The sequence below is a fragment of the Pangasianodon hypophthalmus genome, chromosome 11, assembly GCF_027358585.1.
Source record: "Pangasianodon hypophthalmus isolate fPanHyp1 chromosome 11, fPanHyp1.pri, whole genome shotgun sequence".
Classification (NCBI taxonomy): domain Eukaryota; kingdom Metazoa; phylum Chordata; class Actinopteri; order Siluriformes; family Pangasiidae; genus Pangasianodon; species Pangasianodon hypophthalmus.
The window spans coordinates 15582898-15596189 of NC_069720.1; the positions used below are offsets into that span (position 1 = coordinate 15582898).

Here is a 13292-nt window from a genome sequence, read left to right on the forward strand (position 1 = left end):
CATGATTGGCTGATTAGATAATTGCATGAATGTCCATCTCAATGCATCATTCCTCTACACAGATCATCTGCACATTCAGAAACAAACCTTTGCGCAATCTCTTGAGTAAATAAAAAGACTGATAGCCCAAAGTGGTATGGTGGTGCAGAGAGTATCGTTGCTGCCTCACCATTCCAGGGTTTGATACAGAGCTCAGGTTACTGTCTATGTAGAGTTTCTGTGCATGTTCTCCCCATGTCTGTCTGGGTTTCCTCTGAGTTCTCTGGTTTCCTCCACCTCCCAAAAACATGCAGGTGGATTGGCTATGCTGAATTGCCCCTATGTGTGAATGTGTGTGTGCATGGTGCTCTGAGATGGGCTGGCATTCTCTCCAGGGTGTATTCCCACTTTGTGCCCAGTGTTCCCCGGATCCACCAAGACCTGAACAGGATAAAGAGGTACTGAAGTTCAATGAATATATGATTGGTAGCCTTTTGTGACTGGCTACATATTGTAACCTTTTCAGTGGAGACAGACGTAGGACAAAAGTGTGCATCAGTCAACAGTGAAAAAATGTATCCAAAAGAAAAGATATCCAAAAGAAAAGATCCTTCAGAAGAGAAGCTGCTCCAAAGAGCTCTTTGCATTTCAAAATGATTCTTCAGTTGTAAAAACCTATACTCTTTGGTTCTTCAAACATTCTTTGGAAAGATTTCTAAACAGGTTCTCTGAGAGGGAAACCCCCTTATAGGTTTCTATATAGCACTTTTAATGGTTCCCTCAAATGGACACACCAAAGAAACACACCTAGACCCACCTTTTAGGTGCAAGAAAGAACTAAAATACACTTAAACTTAAATATTACAGCACCACAAGGCATCCTTATGGGGAAGCCCAGAATACTAGTCTTAGAAAAAATAACTCTAAGGTTCTTGCCATGGCATCCTAAATAGGTTCTATTTGGAACTCTCTCTGAAACAGAAACCCTCTGTTATAGGGTTCTACATAGAACCTTTGACCCAGATTGCAATATAGAACCTATTTTTCAATTCACTTTACGGGTAGATATCATTGACCCATATAGCCTTATAAGCTTATTTAACCCTCTAATCAATACCTTTTGATTAAGGTTCTTTGGAGAACATTTGTTACATTGACATTTACTAAAGAGGTTCTACTTAGAACCTTTTCCAAAAGGATTCTTTATAACCCTCTCTTGTAGTGTTTAGTCTTTGTTGTAGTCTTTAAGGGTTCCCTCAAAGGCTTCCTAACAGTGTGGCAATACAAGTACTACAAGAAGAAAAAAAGCATTCTTCAAGAGGTCATTGGATTAAGATTACGAATTAAGGGATTAAAAGGGATTAAGAACCTTACAAACTTTAAGGGCTCTCCCAGAGGGATGAGCAAAGGACCCTTAAGAGTTTTGAACATGTATGCAAATAATTGAAACAAAAACAACACACAAGAGCTGTACTGATCCAGCCAAATGATTTTAATGGATCATTTGTCAAGTAAAGAATGTACTACAACGACAGGACTAGAATTCATCAGAACATCTATAAATACTGATCAATACACATGGAGCACATTCACATAGCCTGACTCAACATCAGTAGCTATAACAGAGAAATAACACTACTGGAAAAGGAAACCTGTGAGAAAAGGAGTCCACAGAAACCATAATGTCTCTATCAGGATGTTAAATATTTCTCTCTGCTGCAATTACTTTAACATTTTCCCCAATTTGTTCACTAAGTCTACATTGGATGGTAAGTTAGACTGTGTGATTGTGATCCATAACTCTAAGCAACAAACACGTCCAGATTTCATTAGAAAAAAACAGAAATGACAGGAAATGAAAAGTAGAAAGGTACAGAGTTTGTACGTCACAGAGGTGAGAAGTGGTGCAGCAGAGCTTTATACATCATCAGAGTGGTGGCTGGTGTATCAACTAAACTCACACTTGAGCCAAACCTTCACTTTTCAGAAAATAGCTTCTAAAACCTAATTTACTATATTGTTCTACAAGTGGAATAAGACAGAACTTTATGTGGGTTAGAAAACCAATTACGTGGGTTAGAAAACCAAAAACCAAAACCAAGAGCACCTCAATGAAAAATGATCATGATTCAAAAGAGAACAAAGGCTAATGTAAAGAGTCATTTGAGACTAATATACTGACAAAATTGAATTGAAGATTCAATTCAAAAATTGAACAAGAATTGAAGTCAAAAATGTACAATAACTAAAAGCAAAATATAGATCTGTGCTTTGATTAACCACCTCTACACTTCTGTGTGGGATGGGGATTAGTCAACTAGCACTGTCTCGGCTCTCCACTTGCACAGCCTCTCTTACAGTCTGAGAGATCTATCACAAAACGTATATGCCAATTGTAATACTGTTAAAGGGCTTGGCTATGATTCTTCTGTGTAGTATAGGACAAATTTCAAAAGCAAAAATTACATACATATGGAACAGCTTGTGCTATTTAGGTCTGACTCCTCTTCCTCATTACGTTACTTTTCCCCTTTATAAAAGCATATAACCAGAAACCCCCTTAGGCAAAGATAATGCAATGAGAAGGAGATAAGCTCCACACACTGCTCACACCAAGTGGCCTAGTCGGCAGATGATAGATGCGCAACGCTAACATGGTGTCTAGACGGAATAGAGGTCACTCCTTTTCCCCTAGCTCACTCCTGCCCTCCTTTCAAACACCTACAATATAAATACAAAAAGGTACATGTCTTACAAAGTGTGCACTTCTGTATGTGGACATTTTGATAGCAAATATTAAACCAAGACCTTTTACAAAGCCGCTGTCTGTTTATGCATGCTATAATATCATATTTCATGGGAGACAAATGTTCTGTAAATGGGGCCATGATCCAGAAACCTAACTAGTTTGTGATGCTGCCACAGAACCTTCTGGGATTTCAATGGCTCTGTAGTAATTAGTCAGAAGAGTTGCCCCAGGAAGCCTCAGCTGACTCTTAAAGCTTTGAAGAACACTCTCCAACAAACAGCTATGAGCATTATCCATTTAGAGACTCATTTTCATAATTATGAGTCACTCTTCGGCCTGCTGTTATCCATCTGACTTGCCTTTATGGTTCTGTAAAGTCTTTAATTTATATGACACAATATGAAGGAGAGGTAAATTAGAGCGTATTCACACTAGTGGCCAATTCTGACAAATTTACATATTACCAGCATCTCATTTTTGAGCTGTTATATTCTACTCCTTCTATATGTGGTTCGAATCATTCTATTAGTATCAATAATATCAGGCTTAGAAGCAAGTCAAATGCAAGTCTGATATATTCATTAAACAAGTCATAAACTAATATCTAAAAGTCACTGTGCGACTTTTAATGTTCATCACGCCATCATTTAAAAAACAGATGACAAGGAGATAACCTCAACGTTAATTAAGCATGCTTGGGAATAAAAAAGCATGCTTTTCCATCTCCTTTCGCATGTCCTTGTCATTGACAAGCTGACTAAAGGCAGCGACGAAGACTCGAGGGGAGAGAACGCAAAGTGGGAAGTGTAATCTCTAGAGGAATTGAGGGAGGACAGAGGGAGAGAGATAAGCACAAGCAGTTTTGGCATAAGGGGGAGAGTGTATGAAAGTGTGTCTCTTTTCTTTTGTGAGAGGATGAGAGAAAGGCACAGAGCTGGTGCAGATCTTATTCCAGTCAGCTGCTGCAGCCTTCTTTGGAAAACAGGACATGCATCTGGTCCTTAAAAAAAGAGCAGAAATGTTATCCAAACCACAATGAACATTGAGTACAGTTTTGATTAGAAACACTAATGTTGAATCTCTTGTGGCTATGTTCCTTACATGCCTCTCCAGACAGTTTTAACTCCATGACCTTAAGTGTAGCTCAAAGTGGAAGTGAGGCACCTCTACAACTGAACATTTTATCAAGGAGCCCTTTTGGCATCTGTTTGTGCATGGCATGAGATCATCTACAGTGTTGTAGTGCTCTATCTTTTTTAATTCACTCTTGAACTATATAAATCAATTTGAGAAGCTAATTACAGGTACAGGGCATAACTTAAACGATGACACAAGTCAGTGGATTAAATGGGGTACAATTGAGAGTGTATAGTTCCATCTCCCTCTCTGTCTGTTTTTCACTTTTATACATTTTCACTCTTTCATACACAATAGTCACATAACAATTCTCCAACAATGAGTGGCAAAAATCATTCTGCCTCAAAACAACAGCTACTTTTACCCTTAAAATTATACCAATCCATCAAACATTAAAGAGTTGAAAATGCCTAATTGATATGTTGGAAGTGTCTTACCTTAGAAGCTAGAGGGCTGATAGTCAGAAAAAAATTATGCTAACCCCCATTTAGCATAAATGCAACTCAAAATCATTAGGAAATGCTTAAGCATTGTGTAATGAATTCTATAAATTGTAAATGCAATAAAGAAATGACAGGGTAAATGACAGAGCATTATACTCTCACACAACACAGCCAGATAGTCTTAAGAGACCTGTTGCTTTTAAGGTAAAATAAAGCATTGAAAAAAAGAACGCTTTATATATTTCCAAATTAGTTGTGCAACTGCATGAATAATTCTGGACTGAGTTTCCCAAAATTATCACAATGGTGGAGCATCACATTAAAACACTCTCTCTACCAGTGCTTTTAAATGCTTTTGGGAAAATAGGCTCTGTATGGTTTTGGTTTATTGAATGATAATGTGCCAACTGTGCAATGATTTTTACTTGCATCATGCTAATCAAAGGATTTTGGCTAATAACTATTCAGGAATTTCTCAGTACATGTGAAAAATGTAAAAGTTGAATAGTGAAACTAATATGACTGATTGTTGCCCAACTATCCTTTTATTTAATTTGTCGATCTCTGAAGTAGAAAGGTGAAAAGAAGATTCCTCTACGTTGCTGCTGTTGTAAAAGATTTTAAACACTAAGACAAAACAATGCTAAGCAATCATCCTAAATCAGAATAATCATCACTCCTCTTAATGAAAACACAACAACCTATTCAGAATTATCATTGAGTTAAGGTAATGCCTTACAAACTGCTAACCAAAGTTAACAAAGATCAAGAAACGCTCTCAATATATGAAAGATAGTATGGTAGTAAAACATGAGTGCGATTTCTTGACTGTTGATCCTGCATTTTAAAATGAAATTCAGTACTATATGTACACTTTTGTACCAAACTGCCACCTCTTATACCTGCTTATGTGAAAGTACAGTACACGACCAAAAAGAGTTTTCAACCCCTAGGGGTATGAATGAACTCCCTTGAGTAGGCTCATTGTAGGTACAGTAAAATGATGGACAGATTAACAGAATGAAGTTGACAAAAAAAAAAAAAACTAAAAAACGAGACATTGTAGTCATTATAGTCTATGCGGGGTCTAACAGCGACCCTCTGATCACAGGTTTGAGGGATAGAGGCTGATGAAGGAAACAGAATGTTTCAGACAGTGCAGGAACAAGGAGAACTTCATTGGGACATAGAGGCATGGGTTTTGTTTTTGGTTAGAAATGGCCATGACCCTCCTGTCTACCCCGATGACCGCCTGAGCCGTGCTTCTTGTGCTTTCTGCGCTCATGATGAGACTTGTGATGATGGCGTCTGTAGCGATGGGATCTCCGAGCTGTAGAAAGAGATGGAAAGGGAAAGCAAATTAGCACCAAGACGCCCTACAGAAACTGCTCCGAACTGCTGGAGCACTTCTTCTTTAGTGATCTTTAAAAGGCCAAATTCAGTTCATGTATTCAGTTTTTTTACTCACATACTCCCACATTTGATACAGTTGGGGTCATAAGTTTACATACGCCTTGCAGAATCTGCAAAATGTTATTAAGAGGGATCATAAAAATTGTATTTTGTTTTTTTAGTACTGCCCTGAATAAGCTATTTCACATAGCAGATGTTTATATATAGTCCACAAGACACAATAATAACTGAATTTACACAAATGAACCAGTTCAAGTTCATATGCTTGATTCTTAATACTGTATGTTGTTACCTGGATGATCAATGACTGTTTTTATGTTTTGTGATAGTTGTTCATGAGTCCCTTGTTTGTGCTGAGCAGTTAAACTGCCCACTGTTCTTCAGAAAAATCCTCCAGGTCCTGCACATCCTTTGCTTTTCCAGCATCTTCTATACATTTGACTCCTTTCCAACAGTGGCTATAGGATGTTGAGATCCATCTTTCCACACTTAGGAAAGCTTATGGGCTCACACACAACTATTACAAGAGGTATAAACATTCACTGATGCTCAAGAAGGCAACATGAAACATTAAGAGCCAGGGGATACAAACTTTTGAACAAGATGATTGGTATAAATTGTTATTATTTTGTCTTCTGGGAAACATGTAAATATCTTATGTAGCTTCTGAAGGGCAGTACTAAATGAAAAAAAGATCTTTAAACAAAATAATAACAAGTTACACCGATCATCCTGTTCAAAAGTTTTTTTGGCTCTTAATCTAGTGAGTGAAAGGGGTCAATTATGCAGAAGATGCTGGAAAAGCAAAGAATGTGCAGGACCTGGAGGATTTTTATGAAGAACAGTGGGCAGTTTAACTGCTCAGGACAAACCAGGTACTTATGAACAACTATCAAAAAAAAACATTAAAACAGTCGTTGATCATCCAGGTAATAACACACAGTATTAAGAATCAAGTGTATGTAAACTTTTGAACTGGTTCATTTGTGTAAATTCAGTTATTATTGAGTCTTGTTGAGTATATGTAAACATCTGCTATGTGAAATAGCTTATTCAGGGCAGTACTAAATAAAAAACAAACTGCAATTTTTATGATCCCTCTTATATGTTTTAAAAAAAATTATTAACATTTTGCAGATTCTGCAAGGTGTATGTAAACTTACTGTATGACCCCAACTGTATATGATAAGTTAAGCCTATGTGTAATTCAACACAGTCACTTACACTTTGTGCAGAAGATTTTGGGATGGTCCCATTTACCACTGGCGCGGCACTTGGTGGTGGGAATATGGCGCTGGAGGAACCCATCCGCACACTGGTAACGCACAACTGAGTGGATATCGTAGTGTGAACGCTTGCGGCCAATCAGGAAAGCGTTGTCCACTAAGGGAGGGGGGCCACACAGCACTGCAGTGACAGAAAAAAAAATCCCAGGAAAAACACTGGTATCCAAAAATATGTCATTTTATACACACACACACACACACACACACACACACACACACACAAATACACACACCTTTTTTAACTATTTTACCTAAATTAATTTATTTAGGTTACTTTCAAGCATTACCTTGGCTATCTACCTGCAAAAACTATTTTGGGTAAGAAGGCAGTATAATACAGTGCTAAATGCAGTCAGTCTGTTAGATGTCTAAAACCTTGTCAGCTATGTGTGATTTCCTCACAAAGCTTTGGTCAAGTTGTTGTACAGCTGCATGCCATTGTGAATTTAGAGTGTAATGGATGATGCTGACTATGCTGATAAGTGACTGCACACTTCCCATCATAAACTTATAATTCTTTGATAAACATATTATAATTTGTACATGTATTGCATATTAAATTAAATGCAAATGAAATCAATAAATAGCAGTGCTCTTAGACCATCTGTGTGTATGTATCTATCAGTGGAGTTGGAATGGTATCTATAAATGCAATTTTCTCCATTTTCATTTTCTGTGGTAACCAAAACACTTTAAAATGTTTTAACATTACTTCTGAAAAAGATGCATGGAAAATACATGTAGTTTTCAGAATTACATAAAAGAGAAAATGTCAAAAGGTTTTCCCAGGTCAACACACATTACATTCATCATTAACACACCATTAACAAGTCTTTAGTATCTATGAACAGCAAGTACTTATGGAAATGATTAAATATTGTAGAAATTTAATTGTGGTGGACAGGAAATAGACATGGCAGGAAATGAACAGGAAATGAATGTAATTATACTTCCACTTGGCCTCAGACACATACTGACATGCTATTACTTACATAAGTCAGTTCAGTAAAAAAAAAATAAAAAAATTCAGAAATACTATTATTACAGCAGACATAATTATATATAGGTCTATGATGGTTGAACACGTCTATGAGATGTAGCGCTGAACAACGCCATAATGCTCCAGCTTATTACTGAGTTACTCATCTTCGAGCATATTATTCAGTAACTAAAGCAAAACTAATAGGAAAGGTATGCATTTATAAATGTGAGGAATGTGATTCAGGAGCCAGTGACAGGTCCTAGGTTAAGGGCATCATGAAACAGAAATAAATTTTACTAGTGTGACGTACCATATTTCTGAACAAAAGAGCTCACCATTTTTTGAAAGCTATGGACGTTGCAGAGGTAAAACATTATTGTGCAAGGTGATGCAGTTGGTTATCTGGAGATATTTAGAAGTAGGCAAAAAAATCATTGCACTTTGATGGAAGATTGCAGAAAGAGTCATTTTAAGTGGTTGATATTAATGACCTGTGCACAATATGACCAAAAATATGAAACAATAAGATGAGAAAGGTTCATTTTAAATTCAGTTCAATGAGGTCTTGTTGTAGTTCTTTCCTCTTTCCTTAGATGGCAGTCTTGCTTACACTCTGTGTCTCTGTTTACTGAGTCTGCAAAATTAAACTGACCCAAGTCTGCTGTGGTGAGAAACGAAGCACCACAGGGAATTAATTTGCAAACAGAACGCATGTGTTAATTGGTAATTTCCTGACAAACATCCAAACATCTTTCAAACATCAATCAAGCGCAACACTGAAAAGCTACTAAAATCTTTGACCATTATGAATTTCTACCTATCTGGACTGTTATTGTTTCATGTGTCAGCTGTTCCCTTTGACAGAATCTTTCTTTATCAACCACAACAACTCTAGAACAACAATCAGTGCCAAAGGTTATCTGTTATCCTTCCTGATTAATCAGATACTACAAGATAAAAAATTGATCTGAGATGTCTCATGTCAGTCGCTGTTGACATGTCTCATCCAGCAGCTACTCTAGGTTTTCAAGATTCCACCGCCTCCATGTCTTCTAAAAAAGCCCTACTGCTGCACAAAATACAAAAGGCTGAATCAATATCATTGAAGATGGGACAAAAATAGAGGGTAGTTTTTCCGATTCTGCCATTTAGCAAAAACATTATTCAGTTCCTCACCCTACCTGGGATGTTACTGCTGGACAAATAAGACATTTACACAGACTTTATTGTGCTAGGATGGTGAATGGTGCCACTCTCCAACTGGTGCTCTTGAATAAAGCTGTAATTACACAGTTAAAAGTCATTTATGGTAGCAGGGAGATGTTTGTAAAATAACACTGCATGGTGTTTTTCAAATGCCTGAAGATCCAAGCAAAACACTTCAGGATGTTCCCTGCTGCCTTTATAGTGCTGTCAAATCCTGGAAGGTGATTTAATATTATAGTCACATGTAGGACATTGCCTTACTGACTCAGGGTTTAGTACTGCCTAAGGGCAGACAGAGCTCCCTAACTGCAGTAAAAATCATGTAGACTAGGTGTTCTGTAAGGTTTACAAGAACATACATCGCAATGAACATCATCTGTCTTTTAAGAGAGTCTATACTGCAAAAAATGACATCTTAGCAAGAGAAAATATAATGAATATAGCCAAATACAATAAATCAGTAAACCATTTCCCCCACAAATTTCAAGTTTCATGCAAAGCTTCATACAAATTTATTTCCCAATAGAATAAGAAAATTCTAAATCTTGACATATATAAAAGCTTCTACAATAGTCTGAATAATCTTATATTTGATTTATAATAATCTCATAATAAGAAATATTAGATAAATTTGCCCATTACATTTTTTTCAGTGTATCATTTTTTGCAGTGTATCAAGGTACATCTAGTAATATATTTTCATGGTTAAAACTAGTAAAGCAGTTTTTAACATACCATACAACATGGTCATTTTATAACCTCATGCACATTTATACTATAAGGGAATGAGCCCGGTCACTGTAGATGTTATAATGATTGAGACTGTATTAAGTAATTTTCTAGAACTGTCTCTCTTTGAGGTTAGCATGGAAAAGTACTGGGTATGAGGAAAGTTTATAATATATTATATTATATATTATATACTTTAAAAAATCCCTTTTCAAACTGTCAAGGTGTCAGTTGTACAGATTTATTTTTGTACAACTTTTTTGGAGTTTTTATTAAAATAATTTTATAATGTGCACTCTACAGACATAGGAATTTTGCATTGTTTTCAGTCACAATGAAATGCTGGAATTTTTCATGTGAAGATGTTGCATTATGCAATTATAGAAGTGTATGTGAATGTGCATAATGATGCATAGAATTAGAAATATAGCATAAAAATTTGCACCTGAAATCTTCATTATGTTGAACCGTATGCTGAAGTCACTAAGACTTTTCTCATTCTTTCACCACATCAATCAGCCTTGGCTTCTAATCACTGCTGATAACCTGCACTGATGCATGCTGGGATGTGCAAATCACAGTGAGGAGTCCACTTCCTGATTCATCCTTGTCACACTGTGATTGAAATGGGAAATATCAACCAACTCCTTCAACTGGACCTCCAACCACTGTTGAGAAAACCACCAATATCTCCAGATAGAAGACTGACTTATTTTGAACAGGAATTTGGAATAGAGATTGTAACATCTGGAGTCAATCCTAAATATAGATTTTTGATTACATCCTAAAAGTTCCAAAGAATGATTTACAAAATTTCACACATCCATATACAAATCCATACACACTTCCTAAATGATTCATCCCCAGACCTGTTTATTCATATTAATTTGAAAATTGTGCAGACATGAACAAACACATCAACTCCACCTAGAAACTCCAAGTAGATATTGTAGCTATCAGTTTTTCATTCACGTATGCCCTGGGGACTAGCAGGTTCAGTGGGTTGTTGATATAATGGTCACCAGTATTTTTTTTACTTCACTTACTCAACCACCAGAAAAAAGTCTACATTTTTTACTTTCCAAAAAGAAAATCTTTCATTTCAGCATGAAAAGTTTGTTTAAATATAACATGCTCCTTTTGGTACATGTATTTCTCAATGGCGCAAAGCACACTGACCCTGTAGTGCACGCTAATCTTTTCCAAATCCCGCCACCTGCTGCTCCATGCATGCAAATGGTTGATTTTGGAATGAACTACTTTTACTTGCCATATTATTAAGCTTGAACAGTGACAATACTGAGAAATATACAGTACAGTACAGTACAGCACAGAACAAAAACCTCATTAACCTTTAGCGTAGTTAATAGGGCTTTTGGGCAAACATACATACCATGGGAATGGACAGCACACTGGAGCTTTTACTTGCCCAGTATGCTAGCAGATGAATTTATTATTTGTCCACCCCTTCACTAAAACTCAGCCATCAGGAAAAAGTAAGCCAGTACTAGTGTTGCAGTGCATGAGTGCCATTTGTAAAAAAATGTTGTAAGCAACCAGAGTAACCACTCACAGTCCAGCCAGGCAGCAAACCTGGCTATTCTGCAGGCTCTGTCTGCTCCATATGCAAATCTTCAGACAAAATGAGTATAATTGGCCCACAAAGGAGTGAAATGAAGCACCTGTGGTATTACAGAAGGACCACAATACTTCATGTTATAATGAAGCTTTTAAAAATGGCCCTCCTGACAAAGCCTCTGTCACACCTTTGCTGCTTCCCAGACTGACTTTTTTTTGAAGAAGCAGGGCAGAGGGAAGAGTAGAACGCTGAATTCACTCTCTCCAAGAGGCAGATGAGTGATCGAGGGTGATTGAGGTTATGATGAGACAGGAGTTCAAACCGATGTATGCAAGTAGCATTATATAAGTTTTGTAAGTTATATAAAGCTAACACATGCTTTATATATACATACATACATACATATATACATATATATATATAAAGTGTTCAAAAGTGGCTTGAAGACTCATGCCAATGTGTTAACGTATGTAGTGTAGAAATTTGTAAATATGAAACAACACACATATGAGAAAACAGAATGCCGAACACACTTCTTTCCATTCTCTCTCTCCCCTTCTCTCTCACACACCTGTGCCTTTCTTGCAGATGTAGGGCAGCTTGTAGTTGCAGGGCACGTCGTTCCATTTGCCATTCTCATGGGCGATCATCACCACGCAGTCCTCTCCTCCCGCAAAGAAATTATCAGGCTGGTTCTCCCTCCAGTTCTCATATTGCTGCAGGAGGCACAGGGATATTTCAGACACAAACACAATCCCTTGACTTTGCTAGCCATTTAACATATCCTGCCACATATTGAGCATATTACAAATTCATTTCCAGATACAGCAAATGGATTTGAGGTCTTGGATATAAACAGGTTTTCTGGCTTTACAAAGTTTGGAGAGTGAAATATTTTGAGGTGCAATTTTTCTCAGAGCATGCACTAACTGAGAGCTGTGCTATTTAAAAAGCCCCTAAATTGTACAAGAACAGAAAAATCCCATCACAGGCAGTTTTTGATTAAACACTGCAGCTGTCTCGTGTCTTGACCCAACCTTCTGCTTTCTTTTAAAAAGATTCTGCAATGTAGCTGTCTTGCTTTCTGCAGTCAGCAGACTACTCATCAAAAAAGGCAACTGAACAAAAAAACCTGACAAAGGAATATGTCAGTCAAACAAATAAGATGGAAACATCTACTGGCAGACAAGTGAGCATATGGCCTCGCCTCACCAGATCCATGTTATCAGTCCAGTGGAAATCCTCCTCCACTGTTCTGTCATTCAGACCGATCCAAGTGTTCTCGTGGCTCATACCTGTTAATAAAAGATCAAAAAGTCCAAAACAAGAACAAACCAAACAACACACAAAGTCAACTGAAACAGATTTCTCATGTGGTGTTCAATCTCAGTTATATTTAGTCGTAACCACTTCCCGCCCTAGCTGAGTTTCTCCTATTGCATGACTCTGGGAGGGTCAGGGCTAACACATGCTTTCTCCAACACAACTGCAATGCAATATCATCGGGCAGCTCTGATCGAGAAGAAAGAGGAACACCATCATTCCCACCCAGCAAGCTGGGCCAAATTATATCCTCTTGGACTTCAGGATTCAATCTTGTAATCTCCCAATGAGAAGGGATTGCTGTGAACTCAACAGTCAAAACACACCATTTTAAGCCGTACTCCATGATTACACACAAGTCCAAACCAGGATCAGCTTCACAACCAGTATCCAGCCATGATTTTTTATTCCCCTACAAAATGTTTCCACACTCAGACATCATTCAGGCCTTAAAGCATGCGCTACT

The 13292-nt window shown here is 37.3% G+C and overlaps 1 protein-coding gene across 4 annotated transcripts in view; it reads right to left on the reverse strand.

Annotated features, from left to right (window-relative positions):
* Positions 1-1450: 1450 nt before the first annotated feature.
* The window catches only part of ncanb (neurocan b), a 109401-nt gene continuing 97559 nt past the window's right edge, over positions 1451-13292 (reverse strand). For all 4 annotated transcript variants that reach the window (XM_053238159.1, XM_026924298.3, XM_053238158.1 and 1 more), the window contains 4 exons: positions 12716-12798; positions 12075-12219; positions 6946-7128; positions 1451-5638 (listed from right to left, as the gene is read on the reverse strand). In XM_053238159.1, coding sequence (XP_053094134.1) covers positions 5520-5638; positions 6946-7128; positions 12075-12219; positions 12716-12798 — 530 coding nt within the window. In that variant the 3' untranslated portion in view covers positions 1451-5519. The remainder of the gene's footprint in view (positions 5639-6945; positions 7129-12074; positions 12220-12715; positions 12799-13292) is intronic.